Here is a 25,412-nt window from a genome sequence, read left to right as displayed (position 1 = left end):
ATCACAGTTAGTTCATTCATCTTACGATAGCTAGGTGAGACAACCAGATATCACAGTTAGTTCATTCATCTTAAGATAGCTAGGTGAGACAACCACATATCACAGTTAGTTCATTCATCTTAAGGTAGCTAGGGGAGACAACCACATATCACAATTAGTTCATTCATCTTAATAAGATAGCTAGGTGAGACAACCACATATCACAGTTAGTTCATTCATCTTAAGGTAGCTAGGGGAGACAACCACATATCACAATTAGTTCATTCATCTTAATAAGATAGCTAGGTGAGACAACCACATATCACAGTTAGTTCATTTATCTTAAGGTAGCTAGGTGAGAAAACAGTCGTAGTAAGTTATCAGAAAAGTCAGTGCTAGTAGGAAAAGATAAGTGTGAGTGTTTTGGGATTTAGTCAAGAGACTCTGTGAAGAGGTTACTGGTTACTCTCACTTTGTGACAAATGTTGTTATAAACAAGGGTTATATGAACAAAATGTGATTTATTGTCCCGATATTTGGACAAAATTGAATTAGACCTCTCACATAATATATGGTATCTTGTAGAGATTGTGGAGATCCATTCATATGATTGTGTTTGTTTGTCTTCTCACAGTGATGACTCTTGCTGGGAAGGTGTACTTTGATGCTGTGTCAAAGATAGGAGAGACTGCTTCCGTGTCCCCTGTCTCCAGAGAATTAGGTAGGTTCACACACACACACACACACACACACACACACACACACACACACACACACACACACACACACACACACACAGAGTAATGCATCTGTCATTAGTCCTAGACACAGGTTGTTATTCCCTGTTAAAGTACTGCTGGAGACATTGAGATTACCCATTTTCCCAGGTTTTTATGATCCATTAAGTAGCTTCTTATGTTTGTCACCAGCCTCCATGATGGACTGCTGGGTGGAAAAGGACAACAAATGGCTTAATCTGTGTTCATGTCACACATACATTATCCTTATAGTGGCTGTTATCCACAGAAAAGGGTCAAATATAATGTATTTTTCATGATAATGTTGTCTATTCTGTAGTGCTATAGAACATTCTTAGCCTGGTAGCAGATCAGTTTGTTTTTCCAGCCAACTGAATATAACATTCCAAACTGGAACACCAAATATGTCCGGAACATTGGTTTAGAATGGGGAATGTCCATTTTATGAATTCTAATTCTGTCTGGAGCTGTTCCTATTCTATTTCTGTGTTTGCTCCTCTGCTGCTCAGACTGGCTTCAGTCAGCGAGACTGGCCACAGTCAGCGAGACTGGCCACAGTCAGCGAGACTGGCCACAGTCAGCGAGACTGGCCACAGTCAGCGAGACTGGCCACAGTCAGCAAGACGGTGTGAATTCTCTCACGCGTTACACAGAGCAGGGCAGCAAACAAACTGAACAAACAGACTGACAGAGGAGGACACTATTCCCACCATCACATCCCTCCCTCCCTCCTTCCATCTATCTATCCCTCCATCTGCTACCCTTCTCTTTTCTTCCCCTCACAGGGGCCAGAGTAAAGCTTGTATTGTTGTCAAGATAGAGGCTGAAATTGCTGCAGTTGTTGAGTTTGATGGATAACATTTTGAGTGTGACCCCTTGTTTGATTTTTGTTGTTGTTTGGAACATTTTCATGCTTGAAAATGTTGATGCTCCAAGATGTACTATTAAAACAAGACAGTGTGATCTCAGTAGACCAAACCTCATGTCTCAGTGTGACCTCAGTAAACCAAACCTCATGTCTCAGTGTGACCTCAGTAGACCAAACGTCATGTCTCAGTGTGACCTCAGTAGACCAAACCTCATGTCTCAGTGTGACCTCAGTAGACCAAACCTCATGTCTCAGTGTGACCTCAGTAGACCAAACCTCATGTCTCAGTGTGACCTCAGTAGACCAAACCTCATGTCTCAGTGTGACCTCAGTAGACCAAACCTCATGTCTCAGTGTGACCTCAGTAGACCAAACCTCATGTCTCAGTGTGACCTCAGTAGACCAAACCTCATGTCTCAGTGTGACCTCAGTAGACCAAACCTCATGTCTCAGTGTGACCTCAGTAGACCAAACCTCATGTCTCAGTGTGATCTCAGTAGACCAAACCTCATGTCTCAGTGTGACCTCAGTAGACCAAACCTCATGTCTCAGTGTGACCTCAGTAGACCAAACCTCATGTCTCAGTGTGACCTCAGTAGACCAAACCTCATGTCTCAGTGTGATCTCAGTAGACCAAACCTCATGTCTCAGTGTGACCTCAGTAGACCAAACCTCATGTCTCAGTGTGACTTCAGTAGACCAAACCTCATGTCTCAGTGTGATCTCAGTAGACCAAACCTCATGTCTCAGTGTGACTGCAAAAGTGACCTCTTTCTCTGAATTTACATCACAATGAATCTCATATTGATAAAACTATGAACATATTGCTATGAGTAACTTTCCCTCTTATAGATGCTTTGTAAGGGTTTTCGGTGATGGGATTGAATTTCACTCAATAGCTAAATAGAGTGCTAGAGCAGATTCTGCGTCAGTCAGTGAGTTTGGCACGTGGCATATACGTAGAATGGCTTCAAAATACCCTGTAGTAATAGGACAGCAGTAGAGGCTCCATGTCTCGACTAACTACCCACAGAAGCCCATGTTATCTCATGTTGTGTCATCTCAGGTTTCAAACCAATCCCTCAGTCTGTATTTCATCATATAGATAAGTACAGTATTTACATCCTTTTTGGATGAACAAAAGAAAATCAGCCTGTTTGGTTCCATAGCCTTTGTACAATGATAAGTGTAGGATCCTGTTTTTCTCGACCACATGACCTGACCAGGGGAAACTCTGACCCTACTTATAGGCTACAACTAGGGTTCAGAGTTTTCCCTTGTTTGTCCATGTAGTCAATAAATACTTAAGGCCCTAATAATAATAGATAACCAATAAGGGACAATATCTACCCAATATTTTAGCTCCATTCTGCCTGACGACGGGCCTGTGTGACTTCCTGATTGGTGCTGTGACATTGAGAAAGGTAAATGGTGTTGTTAACAAAGAGAACAATCAGCTTATCACAATGTGACTTGGCATTTTTTGATAAGGACATTATCGACTGCTAACCCCTAAGAGACATTCCTGAGTGCTTTCACTTCAAAGAAAACTGCTGGGGTTTCAGATGTTTTAGATGTGTGAAATCTGAAGGAAATAACTTTAAACAGAAAATCTGACATCTATTTATGTAGTCCTATCATTAACTTTTGTGTCACGCCATCCTCCCTCAACTCAATAGGAGATATGACTCCATGACTCCGTTCCGGCTCAAATTAATTAGTGACTCTATTGACTCCATTTTGGCTCAAGGGAATAGAGCAGTAGAATGACCTGGCTCCGCAAACAACAGGGGCAGAAAGAAACTGTGAAGGAGCCCAGACTGCCAGTCTCCTTCCTGGCATTCAGTGTCATGGAAAGACCTGATTGTTGTGAGAAACACACTGTCCATCTCTCATCACAAGGGAGCACATACAGTGTCTTCAGAAAGTATTCACACCCCTTGACTTTTTCCACATTTTGTTGCGTTACAACCTGAATTAAAAATTGATTAAATTGTGATTTTGTGTCAGTAGCCTACACACAATATCCCATAATGTCAAAATGGAATTATGTTTTAATAAATTTTTACAAATTAATTAAAAATGAAAAGCTGAAATGTCTTGAGTCAATAAGTATTCAACCCCTTTGTTATGGCAAGCTTAAATACGTTCAGGAGTAAAAATGGGCTTAACAAGTCACATAATAAGTTGCATGGACTCACTCTGTGTGCAATAATAGTGTTTAACATGATTTTTGAATGACTACTTCATCTCTGTACCCCACACATACAGATAATTTGTAAGGTCCCTCAGTCAAGTAGGGAATTTCAAACACAGATTCAACCACAAAGACCAGGGAGGTTTTCCAATGCCTCGCAAAGAAGGGCACCTATTGGTAGACGGGTACAAAAAAAAGCAGACATTGAAAATCCCTTTGAGCATGGTGAAGTTATTAATTACACTTTTGATGGAGTATCAATACACCCAGTCACTACAAATATACAGGGATCCTTCCTAACTCAGTTGCCAGAGAGGAAGGAAACTGCTTAAGGATTTCACCCTGAGGCCAATGGTGACTTTCAAACAATTACAGAGTTTAATGGCTGTGATAGGAGAAAACTGAGGATGGATCAACAACATTGCAGTTACTCCACAATACTAACCTAATTGACACAGTGAAAAGAAGGAAGCCTGTACAGAATAAAAATATTTCAAAACATGCATCTTGTTTGCAACAAGGCACTAAAGTAATACTGCAAAACAATTTGTCAAAGCAATTAACTTTTTGTCCTGAATACAAAGTGTTATGTTTGGGGCAAATCCAACACAACACATTACTGAGTACCACTCTCCATATTTTCAAGCATAGTGGTGGCTGCATCATGTTATGCGTATGCTTGTAATCGTTAAGGACTGGGGAGTTTTTCAGGATAAAAAAGAAGCAGAATGGAGCTAAGCACAGGCAACATCCTAAGGGAAAACCTGGTTCAGTCTGCTTTAAACCAGACAAATCTACACTGGAGTTGCTTACCAAGAAGACAGTGAATGTTCCTAAGTGGCAGAGTTACAGTTTTGAGTTAAATCTACTTGAAAATCTATGGCAAGACCTGAAAATTGTTGTTTAGCAATGATCAACAACCAATTTGACAGAGCCTGAAGAATTTTGAAAAGAATAATGGGCAAATGTTGCACAATCCAGGTGTGGAAAGCTCTTAGAGACTTACCCAGAAAGACTCTCAGCTGTAATCGCTGCCAAAGGTGCTTCTTCAAAGTATTGACTCAGGGGTGTGAACACTTATGTAAATTAGATATTTCATTTTCAATAAATATTTATAATTTCTCAAAACATATTTTCATTTTTATTTAATACATTTTGAATTCAGGCTGTAACACAACAAAATACTTTCTGAAGGCACTGTACTTTACATGTAATACTACTTCAGGGCTAGCTATCATAAAGTATCTCTAACTGGTTCATAGTATGTGTAGGGACATACGTTTTTCCAGGGAAAACTAGTCTAGGCGCTAAGTATGTATTTATCATTCTGGTGAGGGAATTTATGATTTAGCCCCCATCAGTGTTGTGCTTGTAGAATGTAAAATCATGTGTTTACTATTCATAGTACTAGCTGGCTTCTAATCATTGATTTCCTCTATTGGGAATAACAACACTAACACTGGTCTCTATGGGCTCGCATTACTGTACCACGGCACCTTCACAATAAATAGGCACGTTATCAAGGCCTGAGACGTTACTGAAGAAAGAATGGTGTGCTCCCCGCCCTTCCACCTTTTCTTCACAAGCTCTTTGTCAAAACCTCCAGCAAAATAGTTTAAAAAAATATTGAACCCGAGCTGTCACTGAGAAAAATGGTAAATGCGTCCAGAAATGTAGACTATTTCTTATTTGAGTGAGGACAGGAGGAACTCAGTAGGAGGTGCGTTGGCTTTTTCATTCTAATAGTGAGTTCAGTAAGTTGGTGACAGCTTTTTGGTTCAGAACGGAATGGATTTTACTGAAGGTGACATAGTGTTTTTTGAGGCTATGTTGAATTTCTAACCTGAGAGTTGGTGGTGTTTGATAGGAATGCTTAGGTTGCATCCCACTTCTCTGCTCTGCTGTCCATCCATCAGTTGTGTGGGAGACAATTCATCAACCCTCCTAGGACATGGCGTCAGTGTGAGTGTCAGGGATCCCAAACATTTTCCCCAAAGTGGGCAGAAATATGACCCTGCTCCTCTCTCTCTCCATCTCACACCAACTCTAGGAATGTGTTGTTCTCAGGATGGACACTTTGGTCCTGTTTGAATACTTAGAAAATTGATTATTCTCTTTCTACCTCCCTTGGAATGAACACCAGTGGTGGAAAAAGTACCAAATTTTCATACTTGAGTAAAAGTAAATTTATGTTAATAGAAAATTAGCTCAGTGTAGCTCAGTTGGTAGAGCATGGCGCCTGCAACGCCAGGGTTGTGGGTTCGATTCCCACGGGGGACCAGTATGAAAATGTATGCACTCACTAACTGTAAGTCGCTCTGGATAAGAGTGTCTGCTAAATGACTAAAATGTAAAATGACTCAAGTGAAAGTCACCCAGTAAAATACTACTTGTCTAAAAGTATTTGGTTTTAAATATACTTAAGTATCAAAAGTAAATGTAATTGCTAAAATATTATGGGATGTGTGGAATTAAACAGAGAGGGCAGTAGATGAAGTAGTCACTCTTAAAGGGAGTGCTCCTAATCTCAGCTTGTTACCTGTATAAAAGACACCTGTCCACAGAAGCAATCAATCAATCAGATTCCAAACTCTCCACCATGGCCAAGACCAAAGAGCTCTCCAAGGATGTCAGGGACAAGATTGTAGACCTACACAAGGCTCGAATGGGCTACAAGACCATCGCCAAGCAGCTTGGTGAGAAGGTGACAGCAGTTGGTGCGATTATTCGCAAATGGAAGAAACACAAAATAACTATCAATCTCCCTCGGCCTGGGGCTCCATGCAAGATCTCACCTCGTGGAGTTGCAATGATCATGAGAACGGTGAGGAATCAGCCCAGAACTACACGGGAGGATCTTGTCAATGATCTCAAGGCAGCTGGGACCATAGTCACCAAGAAAACAATTGGTAACACACTACGCCGTGAAGGACTGAAATCCTGCAGCGCCCGCAAGGTCCCCCTGCTCAAGAAAGCACATATACAGGCCCGTCTGAAGTTTGCCAATGAACATCTGAATGATTCAGAGGAGAACTGGGTGAAAGTGTTGTGGTCAGATGAGACCAAAATCGAGCTCTTTGGCATCAACTCGCCATGTTTGGAGGAGGAGGAATTCTGCTTATGACCCCAACAACACCATCCCCACCGTCAAACATGGAGGTGGAAACATTATGCTTTGCATTATGCTTTTTTTCTGCTAAGGGGACAGGACAACTTCACCTCATCAAAGGGACGATGGACGGGGCCATGTACCGTCAAATCTTGGGTGAGAACCTCCTTCCCTCAGCCAGGGCATTGAAAATGGGTCGTGGATGGGTATTCCAGCATGACAATGACCCAAAACACACGGCCAAGGCAACAAAGGAGTGGCTCAAGAAGAAGCACATTAAGGTCCTGGAGTGGCCTAGCCAGTCTCCAGACCTTAACCCATAGAAAATCTGTGGAGGGAGCTGAAGGTTCGAGTTACCAAACGTCAGCCTCGAAACCTTAATGACTTGGAGAAGATCTGCAAAGAGGAGTAGGACAGAATCCATCATGAGATGTGTGCAAACCTGGTGGCCAACTACAAGAAACGTCTGACCTCTGTGATTGCCAACAAGGGTTTTGCCACCAAGTACTAAGTCATGTTTTGCAGAGGGGTAAAATACTTATTTCCCTCATTAAAATGTAAATCAATTTGTAACTTTATTGACATGCGTTTTTCTGGATTTTTTTGTTGTTATTCTGTCTCTCACTGTTCAAATAAACCTACCATTAAAATTATAGACTGATCATGTCTTTGTCAGTGGGCAAACGTACAAAATCAGCAGGGGATCAAATACTTTTTTCCCTCACTGTATAGCCTATAAACGAGGTTGAAGTAAACATGGAGCTATCCGCTGTTGGAGAGCGAGTCTTCACGGCCGAGTCCATCATCAAACGACGCATAAGAAGAGGTCGAATGGAATACCTTGTGAAATTGAATGGCTGGTCTAAAAAATATAGCACCTGGGAACCGGAGGAAAACATTCTAGATGCGCGCCTCTTCGCTGCATTCGAAGAGAGGGAGCGTGAAAGGGAGTTATTTGGGCCTAAGAAGAGGGGACCGAAGCCAGAGACATTTCTGCTGTAGGCCAAAGCGAAAGCCACAGCAAAGACTTATGAATGCAGAAGAGAAATGCCAAGGGAGATTCGTGTTTCATACCCCGTTCCAGAGCCTATGATTACACCGAGAGCTTGAGAGGGACTAAGGGCTGTCGTGCCCACAATCTTCCCCCCTAGCACGGTCAACCGAGGAGAGAGCGTGAGGGTCAGACCACCAGAGCCAGGGAGAAGGCCGCGACCTGCGCCTTCGCCCTCATTCATGGCTGAGGAATTTGTCAACATCCCTAAAAAACGGGGATCTAAACCCAAGTTATGTTTACGATTCAACATAGAGCCAGACAGCTGTCCAACAGAGGAGCCCGCAAAGAGGAGTCGGTTAGAGGAGCAACAGGCCCCATACGGTCTGTCTAAAATGTCCAGACATTGTCATCATAAAGGCGAAATGTCTGAGAGAAGTGTCATCCAGTTGACGCGCAGGTTTCAAGAGGGAATGAGCATTGTGCCAAAATCAAACGATGCGCAAAGACGGGTGGGGACTGCGTCCCATCCTGGCACCCATAGCCACGACGGTAGACTCGTCCATAAGGCTAGACTCGATCACCAGAGCCGCAGGACTTTAGAATGCACCGGGGGCATGTCTATCCCACACCCCAAACTGAAGCATGTGTCCAAAAACCATTTCTGCGGAGCCAGTGACTCTTCTTCATCCATGCAACAGTCTAGGCCCATTGTCGTCGCCAAATCGCATGCATCGAGGAGTTCTGGAGAGCAGTCAGCGGTGTCTTGGAGGCCTCGTCTGGATAACGTTGAGAAGGTGGTGGTCACAGATGTGACAACAAACTTTTTGACAGTCACCATCAAAGAGAGCAGCACAGACAAAGGTTTTTTCAAAGATAAAAGATGACTTCATTTCAATATCTGCTTCACATAACATGACTAACAATGCAACAGCTATTTGTAAGAAGTTGGTAATCGCTTAATCATTATCATTTGTGATACATTTTCTATATCCAGAGTTGTATGTTTTAATATGTATTATGTCATAGTATTTAATGTAATAATGACCAAATTAAACATGTCTATATAGCCTATTTTAATATAATTTTTTGGTTAACTATTTCGTCTTTTCTATTTTCATTTAAACTTTTTAAATACATTCACAAAGTGCTACATTTCCTCACCTTCCAATGAGGCTATCAGTTAAGGCTGGTTTAAATGTGGTAGGCTATAGAGGTATAGGCCTAGGTCAGGCACATGTAATAGCTGTTATTTAATATAGCAATACAAACTTTCCCTAATGTTTCATGCCATTTTCTGTAAATGGTGAAAACTTGATTTTTTATGTAAAGTAGGCCTAATGTTAAAAAATATTTGGAAAAAACCTTCCATTATCAATAGCCTATTCTATGCAATAAATCGAGAGTATTCGTGTGAAAATGTATGTCAGATAAGGTTCAATGGACGATCTTTACCTAGAGTTAACAATTACCCTAACTGAAAAATGTATGCACTCACTAACTGTAAGTCGCTCTGGATAAGAGCGTCTGCTAAATGACTAAAATGTTAAATGTAGTCATTTAGCAGACGCTCTTATCCAGAGCGACTTACAGTTAGTGAGTGCATACATTTCCATACTGGCCCCCCGTGGGAATCGAACCCACAACCCTGGCGTTGCAAGTGCCATGCTCTACCAACTGAGCTACAGGGGACTATATACTTAAGTATCAAAAGTAAAAGTATAAATCATTAAGCAAACCAGATGGAATGATTTTCTTGTTTTTTAAATTTACAGATAGCCATGGGCACACTCCAACACCCAGACATAATTTACAAACGAAGCATTTGTGTTTAGTGAGTCCGCCAGATTAGATACAGTAGGGATGACTAGCGATTTTCTCTTGATAAGTGCGTGAATTGGACCAGTTCCCTGTCCTGCTAAGTATTCAAAATGTAACGAGTACATTATTTTATTTAGGAATGTAGTGAAGTAAAATTAAAAGTTGTCCAAAATATAAATAGTAAAGTACAGTACTATTATTTTTACTTAAGTACTTTACACCAATGGTGATCACTGATCTGACATGAATTAACGATTCTTTCACAGGGGGTGCAGGGATTTTTTAAAAATGACCCAATGTAGATTTTTTCTGGTTTTAATTTCGAGCATTTAAATGGTTGGCTATTTGTTAGTCAACTTGTCTATAATAAGATACATACAGCTTCTCTTCTGTCATAACTTATTGCCTGCCTAAAGCAGTGCTCAACAGATTAATGTAATAAATCAATAGAATGAATGCATCAATAATCTGACATCAGTAATGTTTTCTCTTTCATTCTGCTTTCTTGTGGAGTGAGGACATTTAGGGGCCGGGGAGAAAATGCAAGATCCTTTAAATGCAAAATGTCAAAATTACATCAGTTTCACCAGTTTTAAGGAAACAAAAAGCTGTGAAAATGATCAAACATGTTTCTGATAAGATTTCAGTTAATCTTGGATGCATTTATGTGGTTGAAATACTGTCAGCTTCTATGTAACAGTGTCAATCACTGAAAAGGATTGCGATCCCTAACCTAGCGTTCGCATTCTCTCAAGAGATGCTGAATTAAATAAATCATATTTCTCCACTCCTGTTTCTGAGTCAAATTTACATTTTGTGTACGATTTTACTGCATGAAATACTTAATTCTGCAGGAGGTAATATTATATTCCGCTACATGTTTGAGGTTATAGGCCTATAGTCAGTGTCTAGATTTCAGTTATTTACATTAACTTTAAAAGTGCGCAAACTAGGGGGTGCACCGCACCCTTACTTCTGCTGTCCTTGGAATCCATGCTTTCACCAATCTATCCAAAATGTTTAAATCTATGAGAGGGAGTGCACACTTCATAAAGACAAGTGAGCAAGTGAACACTTCCTAGGGAGAATGGTAGGGAGTCAGGAGACAGCCAGGGCCAATGGCTGCTCATTCACCCATGATGCCTCAGGCTTTCCGATCCTTTCCTTTCGCTCACCAAACAATCCCATGACCTCCCTAACCCCACACACCCTCCCTTGCCCCACACACTTGCTCTCTCCAGCATTTTTTTTAACCATGTCATTAACCTAATCTTCAAAGGACATACCCCAAACTATTTAATACAATTCCATATTGCATTCTGTCTCTTTTGTTCACTAAGCCTGTACTGTACAATACAACACAGAGACTGATATAGAACATATTATGTGATACATCCTTCTGGGAAATTTCTCCCTCACCCATCTCGTGACACATCGCTTAGCAAGTGCCAAATTATGGAATTCGGTATTTCGTAGTCTCTTCCTATGTCATTGTCAATACGTTTTATCTGCTTTTTTATCCCGTTTCTAAAGTCAGAGGCTCTAAACTCATGCCCTCCATGGGTGGGTTGCCTGAAGGATTGTCAATATGGATTGTCAATAGGACATTACTGTCCATGCCTAAGTTAGTCTATTATATCCACTGTCTACTGTGTGTGTGTGTGTGTGCACGCCGTGTGTGCACGTTAGCTCTATGGGCCTGGAGCTGAGTGCCACCGATCTCTGATTCATATCCATGTAATATCAGAGGACAAAGACTTCCAACCATGGCAACATCACAACACTCACTCTCCCTACCTTTCTTTGGAATGTGTGGCTTCAAGATTGCGATATCGTCGGCCGTGACTCAGATAGGTGTTGTCCATTTTGCGTCAGACTCTTGCTGTGACATGATCCTGTAAGATTTATCCTTATTGTTTTATGAGTGACGACTATCTCAAAGTACAGCGTTACTATCTCAAAACTTAAAATGTCACTGCTTTGGTCGCTGTGCATTAGATCCTGTGTGGCTCAGTTGGTAGAGCATGGTGCTTGTAACGCCAGGGTTGTGGGTTTGATTCGCACGGGGGACCAGTGCGAAAAAATACTATAAAAATGCTACTGTAAGTTGCTCTGGATAAGAGTGTCTACTAAAACATAAATGCACATAGCTCAGTCAACCATAGATACAATGGTTTGAGTTTACTTCAATGCTGTTAGTAATACCGGTATGTATTAATAACCTGAACAGATCACCTGTTGAAATCCATTGTAATTCGTCATCTTATAAAGTTATGTTTTTCAACACCATGTTTCCCTATTAGACTCTGATGAGGAAACGGCAGGTATACTGTTACCAGAGGCCTACACCGTTCATAAACTACATCACCTGGTAACAATGTGAAAGGTGTCGGGCATAGTTTTCTGTGCTATCAACACCACCATAAACCACAGAGGTTATAACACAGAGGTATAAGGATGTTTCTATAATAATGATCAAGTCGTTATTAAGTCACTGTAAAAACAGACATTATCACAATTAGACTATGGACACCACGTAACACTATCTGAAGACATCTGACACGGGGTGGTTTCACAAATGACCCACCACGAACAGACACAAAAAGTCAAGCTGTGAAGTCTTTGATTATAGTGGATGTAACTACGCTGAATGTAAGGCTAGTTTTATTAATTCTTATATTGTAGATGAAGCAGTGTTTGGAGATGTACACATACAGTTGAAGTCGGAAGTTTACATACACTTAGGTTGGAGTCATTAAAACTCGTTTTTCAACCACTACACAAATTTCTTGTTAACAAACTATAGTTGTGGCAAGTCGGTTAGGACATCTACTTTGTGCATGACACAAGTAATTATTCCAACAATTGTTTAAAGACAGATTATTTCGCTTATAATTCACTGTATCACAATTCCAGTGGGTCAGAAGTTTACATACACTAAGTTGACTGTGCCTTTAAACAGCTTGGAAAATTCCAGAAAATGATGTGGCTTTAGAAGCTTCTGATAGGCTAATTGACATAATTTGAGTCAATTGGAGGTGTACCTGTGGATGTATTTCAAGGCCTACCTTCAAACTCAGTGCCTCTTTTCTTGACATCAGGGAAAATCAAAAGAAATCAGCCAAGACCTGAGAAAAAAATGGTTCATCCTAGGGAGCAATTTCCAAACGCCTGAAGGTACCTCGTTCATCTGTACAAACAATAGTACGCAAGTATAAACACCATGGGACCATGCAGCCGTCATACCGCACAGGAAGGAGATGCGTTCTGTCTCCTAGAGATGAACGTACTTTGGTGCGAAAAGTGCAAATCAATCCCAGAACAACAGCAAAGGACCTTGTGAAGATGCTGGAGGAAACAGGTACAAAAGTATCTATATCCACAGTATAACGAGTCCTATATCAACATAACCTGAAAGGCCGCTCAGCACGGAAGAAGCCAATGCTCCAAAACCGCCATAAAAAAGCCAGACTACGGTTTGCAACTGCACATGGTGACAAAGATCGTACTTTTTGGAGAAATGTCCTCTGGTCTGATAAAACAAAAATAGAACTGTTTGGCCATAATGACCATTGTTATGTTTGGAGGAAAAAGGGGAACGCTTGCAAGCCGAAGAACACCATCCCAACCGTGAAGCACGGGGGTGGCAGCATCATGCTGTGGGGGTGCTTTGCTGCACGAGGGACTGGTGCACTTCACAAATAAATGGCATCATGAGGAAGGAAAATTACGTGGATATTTTGAAGCAACATCTCAAGACATCAGTCAGGAAGTTAAAGCTTGGTCACAAATGGGTCTTCCAAATGGACAATGACCCCAAGCATACTTCCAAAGTTGTGGCAAAATAGCTTAAGGACAACAATGTCAAGGTATTGGAGTGGCCATCACAAAGCCCTGACCTCAATCCTATAGAAAATTTGTGGGCAGAACTGAAAAAGCGTGTGCGAGCAAGGAGGCCTACAAACCTGACTCAGTTACACCAGCTCTGTCAGGAGGAATGGGCCAAAATTCACCCAACTTATTGTGAGAAGCATGTGGAAGGCTACCCGAAACGTTTGACCCAAGTTAAACAATTTAAAGGCAATGCTACCAAATACTAATTGAGTGTATGTAAACTTCTGACCCACTGGGAATGTGATGAAAGAAATAAAAGCCGAAATAAATCATTCTCTCTGCTATTATTCTGACATTTCACATTCTTAAAATAAAGTGGTGATCCTAACTGGATTAAATGTCAGGAATTGTGAAAAACTGAGTTTAAATGTATTTGGCTAAGGTGTATGTAAACTTCCGACTTCAACTGTATACCTATCTATACAGTATTATGAACAATACTATGTATCCTTTACTGGGTACACTATTAGAAAAAAGGGTTCCAAAAGGGTTCTTCAGCTGTCCCCATAGGGGAATCCATTTTGGGTCCAGGTAGAACCCTTTTTGGTTGCAGGTAAAACTATTTTGGTATAAGAGTGTGCAAAGCTGTCATCAAGGCAAAAATGGTGGCTATTTGAAGAATCTCAAATATCAAATATATTTTGATTTGTTTAACACTTTTTTGGTTACTACATGATTCCATATGTGTTTATTCATAGTTTTGAAATCTTCACTATTATTCTACCATGTAGAAAATAGTAAAAATAAAGAAAACCCTTGAATGAGTAGGTGTTCTAAAACTTTTGACCGGCAGTAAAGCCCCCTTTACTGGCTCAAATAGCCGACCAATCAGCCTGTTACCAACCCTTAGTAAAAAATGGTGTTTCACCAGATACAATGCTATTTTACAGTAAACAAATTGACAACAGACTTTCAGCACGCTTATAGGGAAGGACATTCAACAAGCACTTTCACAAATGACTGAGGATTGGCTGAGATAAAGTTATGATAAAAATATTGTGGGGGCTGTTTTGTAAGACTTCAGTGTGGCTTTTGAAATTATCGATCATAGTCTGCTGCTGGAAAAACGTATGTGTTATGGCTTTACACCCCCTGCTATATTGTGGATAAATGTGAGGAAAAAGGGTCATAGATGTGCTCAGCATCTATGATGCAATAGTTTCCCTTAGCCTGGTTGTCTTACAGTTTCTGCATTGATTCAACACTGATGTATCCTGGCCTTGCCCAATAAGACAACAGCATGTTAACTAAAGCGGATATAGACTAGCAGGACTGTGACTGGCACCCAGGCTAGATGTACCTTACCTGTGTATGATGTATGATCTGTTTTCTACAGGTGTGGTTCTGATGGAGATATCTGAGGTGCACAGGAAGGTTCACCTGGAGCTGGAGGAGAACGTATGTTACTGTCACTTCTTCTCTTTAGTAAAATAGTCATTATTGTCACAAACTCTGATGCGGATGTGGTGCGAATCAATAGCAGGACACAGGAGCTCAGTTAATCCAGACTTTACTAGAAAATCCAAAATGATAACACGGGTCAAACAACCCGGAGGCGAAACATACGCCACAGTGCGTAAAGTACTCCCAAACCGAACTGCGCTCGAACAATAGTGCGACGGTAAAACAAAGAGAGTCTAGCAAACAGCACTGCACCAAGCGACAGGAAAACAATTACACACAACACAAGACAGAAACCACGAGAACTTATAGGACACATAATCAACACTAAACATGAACAGGTGTACTAAACAGACCAAACCAATCAAACATAGAAAACAAAGAACGGTGGCAGCTAGTACTCCGGAGAGGACGACCGCCGAAGCCTGCCCGAACAAGGAGGAGGAGCAGCCTCGGCCGAAACCGTGACAATTATTCTTTTTTTGTTATGTAATTACCATTTTACCATCTAATTGCTCATTTAGTGGCAGACTGAAGTCAAGGGTTACCATTCTCTTTGACCTGCATTGTGTGTTCATGTCCACCCACATCCATAGGTCCTCTCTATGCCAACTCTCTCTTTCTCACTGTGACTAGTCATTAGCAGGCCTCCCTTATCCTCTAAACACGCCCAGAACACAACAAAGCCTAGAGAGAAATGCCACCTAGACACAAGACTGTTACTACTTTTTTTGTCTTTTAGACCAGGGATGGGCAACTGGCAGCCCGCGATCAATTCCCAGCCCCCCATAAGGCAGTTTTTCATTTGTTATGTCAGTCACTGATTGTCACTCAATTAGCCCATGTCAGCAAAAAAAATTATAGATTGGTTAATTAGTCCAGCGGCTAGCTATGTAAACTTAGTAATCATGGTCTAATTACCGGCCCGGGGGCCCCCGTTGATTTTGCTAGTCTCACTCACATATCATATTAAAACCTGCAAACATTTATCTCCACGCTATAAAATACAGAATTGCAGGAAATTAGCTGTAAAACAGCACATTTTCCTCTCCGCCCCATGGCAAAATGTGTAGAATTGCATGAAATTAGTTATAGAATTGCAAAATCTTCTCTTGTTGCCACATTGCAAAATGTGTAGAATTTCACTGAATTAACTCTAAAACGTAAAAATGTTCTCTCTTCTGTCAAGAAGGGTGTGCTAAAATGTTTTGCTTTCAATTTGATGGTGGTGGGGGCCCATCCCTGTTTTAGACCATTTCTTTCATCTTGTGTTCTCTTGGCATGTCTGTTCGGTCTGTTCGGTCTCTAGTTGAGACCAGGGGGTGAGAGGCTTGGCATACTGTAGGAAGGCAAGTGACTCTGGTTAGTGTCACTGGTGACAAGAGCAAGACAACTAGCTCTTAGACAGGATAATTTCCAATCACTCACAACGTCTAATTTACAATACTATACTTCAGTCAGGTAGTCTAGACTGAAACAGGTGCATTCTGGTGTTTCTTCAACTTATATCGTACTTCTTCTGTGTTTTTATTCTATTTTCTATTATCATCTATATTATTATTATCACTGCATTGTTGCAAAAGAGCACTCCAGGTAAGAATTTCACTGTATGCCTACTTTTTTACACCTGTTGCCTCCTGTGCACGTGGCGAATAAACGTTGAAACTTAACTGAATTTAAGACGATTTGAATGATGGATATTGCATTCTCTGGAGTGATGAATCACGCTTCACCATCTGGCAGACCGACTGACAAATCTGGGTTTGGCGGATGCCAGGAGAACACTACCTGCCCGAATGCATAGTGCCAACTGTAAAGTTTGGTGGAGGAGGAATAGTGGTCTGGGGCTGTTTTTCATGGTGCGGGCTAGGTTCCAGTGAAGGGAAATCTTAATGCTACAGCATACATTGACATTCTAGACGATTCTGTGCTTCCAACTTTGTGGCAACAGTTTGGGAAGGCCCTTTCCTGTTTCAGCATGACAATGCCCCCGTGCACAAAGCGAGGTCCATACAGAAATGGTTTATCAAGATTGGTGTGGAAGAACTTGACTGGCCTGCACAGAGCCCTGAACTCAACCCCATCGAACACCTTTGGGATGAATTGGAATGGTGACTGCGAGCTAGGCCTAATCAGCCAACATCAGTGTCTGACCTCACTAATGCTCTTGTGGCTGAATGGAAGCATGTCTCCGGAGAAATGTTCCAATATCTAGTGGAAATCCTTTCCAGAAGAGTGGATGCTGTTATAGCAGCAAAGGGGGGACCAACTCCATATTAATGCCCATGATTTTTGAATGAGATGTTCGTGTATCTGCAAGAGGGAAAGAAGGAGAAAGTAGTCAATGTTGAACTATTTGGATAGGTAGAAAAGACAGATCTGTTGTTGGAATTCCCCTCACTGAGAAAGCCAATGTCACTGCTACATTCCTCTGGCTCAGCCACACAACTGTTATCCTGATGTCACCATCTTGGTTATTATTGTCAAACGTTTATATTATTTTATATATTTGACTTGAACTAGATTGTTTCTTTTCTTTTCAGTTCAAGCAGTTCCACAAACAAATAATTTCTGAGCTGGAGAGGAAAACAGAGATGGATGTCAAATATATGACTGTAAGTACATTAACCACTGTAGGACCTTGGCAAGGGACAATCGAATAGTGTGTGAGTGTGTGTGTATGTAGGTGTCTACGTACAGTGCCTTCGGAAAGTATTCAGACCCCTTGACTTTTTCCACATTTTGTTACATTACAGCCTTATTCAAAAATGGATTAAATAAAAAAGAATCCTCAGCAATTTACACACTGTTGTAAATTCAATTGATTGGACATGATTTGGAAAGGCACACACCTGTCTATATAAAGGTCCCACAGTTGACAGTGCGTGTCAGAGCAAAAACCAATCCATGAGGTCGAAGGAATTGTCCGTGGAGCTCTGAGACAGGATTGTGTCGAGGCACAGATCTGGGGAAGGGTACCAGAAAATGTCTGCAGCATTGAAGGTCCCCAAGAACACAGTGTCCTCCATCATTCTTAAATGGAAGAAGTTTGGAACCACCAAGACTCTTCCTAGAGCTGGCCGCCCGGCCAAACTGAGCAATTGGGGGAGAAGGGCCTTGGTCAGGGAGGTGACCAAGAACCCGATGGTCACTCTGACAGAGCTCCAAAGTTCCTCTGTGGAGATGGGAGAACCTTCCAGAAGGACAACCATCTCTGCAGTACGCCACCAATCAGGCCTTTATGGTAGAGTGGCCAGACGGAAGCCACTCCTCAGTAAAAGGCACATGGCAGCCCACTTGGAGTTTGCCAAAAGGCACCTAAAGACTCTCAGACCATGAGAAACAAGATTATCTGGTCTGATGAAACCACGATTGAACTCTTTGGCCAGAATGCCAAGCGTCACGTCTGGAGGAAACCTGGCACTATTCCTACGGTGAAGCATGGTGGTGGCAGCATCAAGCTGTGGGGACGTTTTTCAGCGGCAGGGACTGGGAGACTAGTCAGGATCGAGGCAAAGATGAATGGAGCAAAGTACAGAGAGATCCTTGATGAAAACCTGCTCCAGAGAGCTCAGGACCTCAGACTGGGGAGAAGGTTCACCTTCCAATAGGACAACGACCCAAAGCACACAGCCAAGACAACGCAGGAGTGGCTTCGGGACAAGTCTCTGAATGTCCTTGAGTGGCCCAGCCAGAGCCAAGACTTGAACCCGATCAAACATCTCTGGAAAGACCTGAAAATAGCTGTGCAGCAACGCTCCCCATCCAACCTGACAGATTGAGAGGATCTGCAGAGAAGAATGGGAGAAACTCCACAAATACAGGTGTGCCAAGCTTGTAGTGTCATACCCAAGAAGACTCAAGGCTGTAATCGCTGCCAAAGGTGCTTCAACAAAGTACTGAGTGAAGGGTCTGAATACTTGTGTAAATGTGATATTTCAGTTGTTTTTATTTATAAATTAGCAAACATTTCTAAAATCCTGTTTTTGCTTTCTCATTATGCGGTATTGTGTGAAGATTGATGAGAGAAAAAAAACTATCAATTTTAGAATAAGGCTGTAACCTAACAAAATGTGAAAAAAGTAAAGGGGTCTGAGTACTTTCCGAAGGCACTGTATGCAGGTGTGTGAGTACACACTTAAACATGGTCTCCTATCCCCTCCTCAATATCCCCTATCCCCGCCTCAATATCCTCTCTCCCCTCCTCAATATCCCCTCTCCTTGCATTCAGTAAAAGTCCTCTCCATCGAACTTATCTTATCCTCTGTATCTCTCATCCAGGCCACATTCAAGCGGTACCAGTCAGAGCACAAAATAAAGCAGGACTCTCTGGAGCGCTCTCAGACGGACCTGAAGAAGCTGCGGAGGAAGAGCCAGGGAAAACAAGCCACCAAGTACGAGATCAAGGAGAACGAGGTGAGACTAGAACCAGATCTTAATTAATCAAGGAGTACGAGGTGAGACTAGAACCTGATCTTAATTAATCAAAGAGAACGAGGTGAAACTAGAACCAGATCTTAATTAATCAAGGAGAACGAGGTGAGACTAGAACCAGATCATAATTCATCAAGGAGAACGAGGTGAGACTAGAACCAGATCATAATTCATCAAGGAGAATGAGGTGAGACTAGAACCAGATCTTAATTAATCAAGGAGAACGAGGTGAGACTAGAACCAGATCTTAGTTAATGAAGGAGAACGAGGTGAGACTAGAACCAGATCTTAATTAATCACTGCAAAATGACCACAAAAATCCCAAACAGATACTGTATAGTATTTCACAAAAACAGAATCTTTTCAAACCTTGATTACATTGGGATACAATCACCTATACCTCTTTATTTATGAGTGGGAATATTTATTCCTAAATATATTCCTAAATTAAAATCACTTTCAGAAAACATGGGTGGCCAAATAAAATAACCTGAATTTGGCCCGCGGGCCACCTATTGGGGAACCCTGCCAAAGAGGATATCAAAGAAAGACGTTTATGAAGTTTGTCTTGAGAGTAAACCCAGGAAAAGTCATAGGCCCAGCTGGCTCCTTGATCTTGCCACACACCACAAGGAGGAAAAACCGTACATAAAAGTGAGAGGGTGGAAGGGAAATGAATACTAAACAATGTGCAGTATCACCACACCTATAGCTGTGGGCAGATTCTTTGTGTTAATGTCAAGTTGAGTGCCGTCACTGCCATGTCCCTTCGCATAAAACGAAAGGGATCAAATGCCTCTCATCACATTAGAATGGACAGTGTGTTTTTGTGAATGTGGGGAGTGGGAGCACTGTACACTCTAGCGTGAGGATTGTGCTCTCAAGTGTTGACTGGCCAAGGGTACAGCCCACTCTGGAGTATGAAGTGTGCACTTAGGAGTTGGTAGTTGGTCTGGAGTTGGTTGGTAGGATACACTCACTGACAGGCTTCACAGGGTGTAGTGGGACTGGGAAAGGGTGAAGAGTTTATACATTTAAAAATGTCCCCTTAAGTAGTGGTCCTCTGTAGCTCAGCTGGTAGAGCACGGCGCTTGTAACGCCAAGGTAGTGGGTTCGATCCCCGGGACCACCCATACACAAAAATGTATGCATGCATGACTGTAAGTTGCTTTGGATAAAAGCGTCTGCTAAATGGCATATTATTATTATAAGTAGAGTAGACTTGGAGTAGCTCAGTTGGTAGCGCATGGCGTTTGCAATGCCAGGGTTGTGGGTTTGATTCCCACGGGGGGCCAGTATGAAAAATGTATGCACTCACTAACTGTAAGTCGCTCTGGATAAGAGCGTCTGCTAAATGACTAAAATGTAAAATGAGTGGTGTCGGGTAGCATATTTAGCCACTAACAGTAATCAGAGAATGCACAGTAATAGTCTTCCTAACCAAATACTTCTTTATTAAATCAATAGGACAAGGTGAGAGATGGGGCCTTGGAGATGCTGTCTGTTGCTGAAACCCACTCTGGTTTGATACAAGGCTGCCTGTGCAATAAGTCCTCTTCCACTCCTGCTTTATTGACCGGTTTAATCGGCCCGATGTTGATAAGTGTCAGTGTGTGAGCTGTGTTTATTTTTAGCAAGGGGCTCAATATATTGAGCTGCAACACATGTTCTATTATTATTCTGACTGAAATCCCAGAAGCACTAGCTAACTGGGGGTTTGGAAGAGGAGAATATTGTCTCTCTCTATCCCAGAAGCGCTAGCTAACTGGGGGTTTGGAAGAGGAGAATCTTGTCTCTCTCTATCCCAGAAGCGCTAGCTAACTGGAGGTTTGGAAGAGGAGAATCTTGTCTCTCTTTATCCCTGAAGCGCTAGCTAACTGGAGGTTTGAAAGAGGAGAATCTTGTCTCTCTCTATCCCAGAAGCGCTAGCTAACTGGAGGTTTGGAAGAGGAGAATCTTGTCTCTCTATATCCCAGAAGCGCTAGCTAACTGGGGGTTTGGAAGAGGAGAATCTTGTCTGACTCTATCCCAGAAGCGCTAGCTAACTGGGGGTTTGAAAGAGGAGAATCTTGTCTCTCTCTATCCCAGAAGTGCTAGCTAACTGGAGGTTTGAAAGAGGAGAATTGTGTCTCTCTATATCCCAGAAGCGCTAGCTAACTGGAGGTTTGGAAGAGGAGAATCTTGTCTCTCTCTATCCCAGAAGCGCTAGCTAACTGGAGGTTTGGAAGAGGAGAATCTTGTCTCTCTATATCCCAGAAGCGCTAGCTAACTGGAGGTTTGGAAGAGGAGAATCTTGTCTCTCTCTATCCCAGAAGCGCTAGCTAACTGGAGGTTTGGAAGAGGAGAATCTTGTCTCTCTATATCCCAGAAGCGCTAGCTAACTGGGGGTTTGGAAGAGGAGAATCTTGTCTGACTCTATCCCAGAAGCGCTAGCTAACTGGGGGTTTGGAAGAGGAGAATCTTGTCTCTCTCTATCCCAGAAGTGCTAGCTAACTGGAGGTTTGGAAGAGGAGAATCTTGTCTCTCTATATCCCAGAAGCGCTAGCTAACTGGAGGTTTGGAAGAGGAGAATCTTGTCTCTCTATATCCCAGAAGCGCTAGCTAACTGGAGGTTTGGAAGAGGAGAATCTTGTCTCTCTCTATCCCAGAAGCGCTAGCTAACTGGAGGTTTGGAAGAGGAGAATCTTGTCTCTCTCTATCCCAGAAGCGCTAGCTAACTGGAGGTTTGGAAGAGGAGAATCTTGTCTCTCTATATCCCAGAAGTGCTAGCTAACTGGAGGTTTGGAAGAGGAGAATCTTGTCTCTCTCTATCCCAGAAGCGCTAGCTAACTGGAGGTTTGGAAGAGGAGAATCTTGTCTCTCTATATCCCAGAAGCGCTAGCTAACTGGGGGTTTGGAAGAGGAGAATCTTGTCTCTCTCTATCCCAGAAGCGCTAGCTAACTGGAGGTTTGGAATAGCATAATTTTGTCTCTCTTTATCCCTGAAGCGCTAGCTAACTGGAGGTTTGAAAGAGGAGAATCTTGTCTCTCTCTATCCCATAAGCGCTAGCTAACTGGAGGTTTGGAAGAGGAGAATCTTGTCTCTCTATATCCTAGAAGCGCTAGCTAACTGGGGGTTTGGAAGAGGAGAATCTTGTCTGACTCTATCCCAGAAGCGCTAGCTAACTGGGGGTTCGGAAGAGGAGAATCTTGTCTCTCTCTATCCCAGAAGTGCTAGCTAACTGGAGGTTTGGAAGAGGATAATCTTGTCTCTCTATATCCCAGAAGCGCTAGCTAACTGGAGGTTTGGAAGAGGAGAATCTTGTCTCTCTCTATCCCAGAAGCGCTAGCTAACTGGAGGTTTGGAAGAGGAGAATCTTGTCTCTCTATATCCCAGAAGCGCTAGCTAACTGGAGGTTTGGAAGAGGAGAATCTTGTCTCTCTATATCCCAGAAGCGCTAGCTAACTGGGGGTTTGGAAGAGGATAATCTTGTCTCTCTCTATCCCAGAAGCGCTAGCTAACTGGAGGCTTGGAATAGGAGAATTTTGTCTCTCTTTATCCCTGAAGCGCTAGCTAACTGGAGGTTTGAAAGAGGAGAATCTTGTCTCTCTCTATCCCAGAAGCGCTAGCTAACTGGAGGTTTGGAAGAGGAGAATCTTGTCTCTCTATATCCCAGAAGCGCTAGCTAACTGGGGGTTTGGAAGAGGAGAATCTTGTCTGACTCTATCCCAGAAGCGCTAGCTAACTGGGGGTTTGGAAGAGGAGAATCTTGTCTCTCTCTATCCCAGAAGTGCTAGCTAACTGGAGGTTTGGAAGAGGAGAATCTTGTCTCTCTATATCCCAGAAGCGCTAGCTAACTGGAGGTTTGGAAGAGGAGAATCTTGTCTCTCTCTATCCCAGAAGCGCTAGCTAACTGGAGGTTTGGAAGAGGAGAATCTTGTCTCTCGATATCCCAGAAGCGCTAGCTAACTGGAGGTTTGGAAGAGGAGAATCTTGTCTCTCTCTATCCCAGAAGCGCTAGCTAACTGGAGGTTTGGAAGAGGAGAATCTTGTCTCTCTATATCCCAGAAGTGCTAGCTAACTGGAGGTTTGGAAGAGGAGAATCTTGTCTCTCTCTATCCCAGAAGCGCTAGCTAACTGGAGGTTTGGAAGAGGAGAATCTTGTCTCTCTATATCCCAGAAGCGCTAGCTAACTGGAGGTTTGGAAGAGGAGAATCTTGTCTCTCTCTATCCCAGAAGCGCTAGCCAACTGGGGGTTTGGAAGAGGAGAATCTTGTCTCTCTATATCCCAGAAGCGCTAGCTAACTGGAGGTTTGGAAGAGGAGAATCTTGTCTCTCTCTATCCCAGAAGCGCTAGCTAACTGGAGGTTTGGAAGAGGAGAATCTTGTCTCTCTATATCCCAGAAGTGCTAGCTAACTGGAGGTTTGGAAGAGGAGAGTCTTCTCTCTCTCTCTATTCAATTTCATGATCTCTTCTTAATGGCTTCTTCGTTGTAATCTTGTTGTTAACCATCTTTGTTTCAGCATGTATATTATATTTGCCTATGAATGGCACCATTTAAAAAGAAGGCTGTAATCTAGTCTGATATTGGTAAAACTAATAGACAGTAATGTATTGTGGCTTGCTATGTGGACAGAAACTCCCTCCTCTTATGTAGTGTGAATGGTTTGTCACTGTCCTATGAATATGATACCTGTTGATTAGATAAGGGCCAACCCATACACACTTAGTAGACCCATACACATGTATCAGACTGTATTTAGTTTTGATCTACTGTGATCTACTGTGATCTAATGTGGTTCAGTTGAAATGGATAGAAATGGATGAAAAAGAAAACAACCTGCTCACTCCAAAGTAATGCATAAATACCTTTTAATAGAAAGATGAAGTAGCATGGATCTGTAATGGAATTTCCCCACATCTGTATTTTTCAAACCTCTACAGGAGAGCACACCTTACACCGGTTTTAAGGTCTCTGCACTGGCTGCCTGTGAGTTTTAGAATTCATTTTAAGATTCTTCTATTGGTTTTTTAATCAATCCACGATTGTGCACCCCAATACATATCAGACATGCTTTTAAGTTATGTACCCAGTAGGTCCCTCAGGTCCTCTGGCACTGGCCTTTTAACTATCCCAAAGCCTTGGACCAAGAGGCATGGAGAGGCAGCCTTTAGTTACTATGCCCCCAGCCTCTGGAATAGCCTGCCAGAGAACCTGAGGGGGGCCGAAACTGTGGACATATTTAAAAGAGTTCTTAAAACAAACCTTTAGCTTTGCTTTTCCTTAGGGTGCTTTTTAGTCATTCAGTTTTTATAGTTATTATTTTGTATTTTCTGTCCTCTTATGTTTGTGTAGTAAATATTTCCGTTTTTATTTTCATTGTTTTTATTAGTTTTTTTCCTTTGAAGCACATTGCGTTGCATTCCATGTCTGAAATGAATAAAGCTTGATTTGATTTGATTTGCTGCAACACCTGAGCTCAATTCATTCTCTCTCCGTATGTCTGTCACTCTCTCTTCCTCCCCTCTCTCTTTCTCAGTCTTCCAGTCTTCTCAGTCTTCCAGTCTTCTCAGTATTCCAGTCATCTCAGTCTTCCGGTCATTTCAGTCATACAGTCTTCTCAGTCTTCCAGTGATTGTTTGCAGTAGAAATGAAGCTTCATAGTTTAGGCAGCGTGGCCCCATCATTAGGGGAAGAGAGAGAAAGAGAGTGAGAGAGAGAGAACTAGAGAGGCTACACATTTAAAGGAGGGTCTGTGACTCCACCGCGAAACAAGAACCCTAGAGACTAATCGTCTTTCACTGTCATCATGACAACTGGAAAAAGGGGAGAGAGGGGAGGAGGGGAGGAGGGTGAAACAGAGGGTGAGAGTTGTTTCAAAGAGGAACTGAGCTTTGTCTGTGTGTGATCAGTTCCGTGGTCTGCTCTGTTAAGGTGTTTCAATACTGAGTCAATCCCTGGGAAGGCGGGTGTACTGC

General features: G+C 42.3%; 1 protein-coding gene and 1 pseudogene across 3 annotated transcripts in view; both read left to right on the top strand.

Moving 5' to 3' along the window:
• LOC311139309 (BAR/IMD domain-containing adapter protein 2-like 1) overlaps positions 1-25,412 on the top strand; it is a 52,484-nt gene that overhangs the window by 2,288 nt on the left and 24,784 nt on the right. For both annotated transcript variants that reach the window (XM_084174189.1, XM_084174188.1), the window contains exons 3-6: positions 614-700; positions 14,954-15,015; positions 17,562-17,633; positions 19,300-19,434. In XM_084174189.1, the coding sequence (XP_084030315.1) occupies positions 614-700; positions 14,954-15,015; positions 17,562-17,633; positions 19,300-19,434 (356 nt within the window). The remainder of the gene's footprint in view (positions 1-613; positions 701-14,953; positions 15,016-17,561; positions 17,634-19,299; positions 19,435-25,412) is intronic.
• LOC311129032 (chromobox protein homolog 8-like) lies at positions 7,665-8,843 on the top strand (annotated as a pseudogene). Its single transcript has one exon. The product of its transcript is annotated as a chromobox protein homolog 8-like (transcript).

The sequence above is a fragment of the Coregonus lavaretus genome, assembly GCF_964263955.1.
Source record: "Coregonus lavaretus genome assembly, chromosome: 1".
NCBI lineage: Eukaryota > Metazoa > Chordata > Actinopteri > Salmoniformes > Salmonidae > Coregonus > Coregonus lavaretus.
Note: the sequence above shows the minus strand (reverse complement) of the source record. Positions and strands in the feature narration are given on the sequence as shown.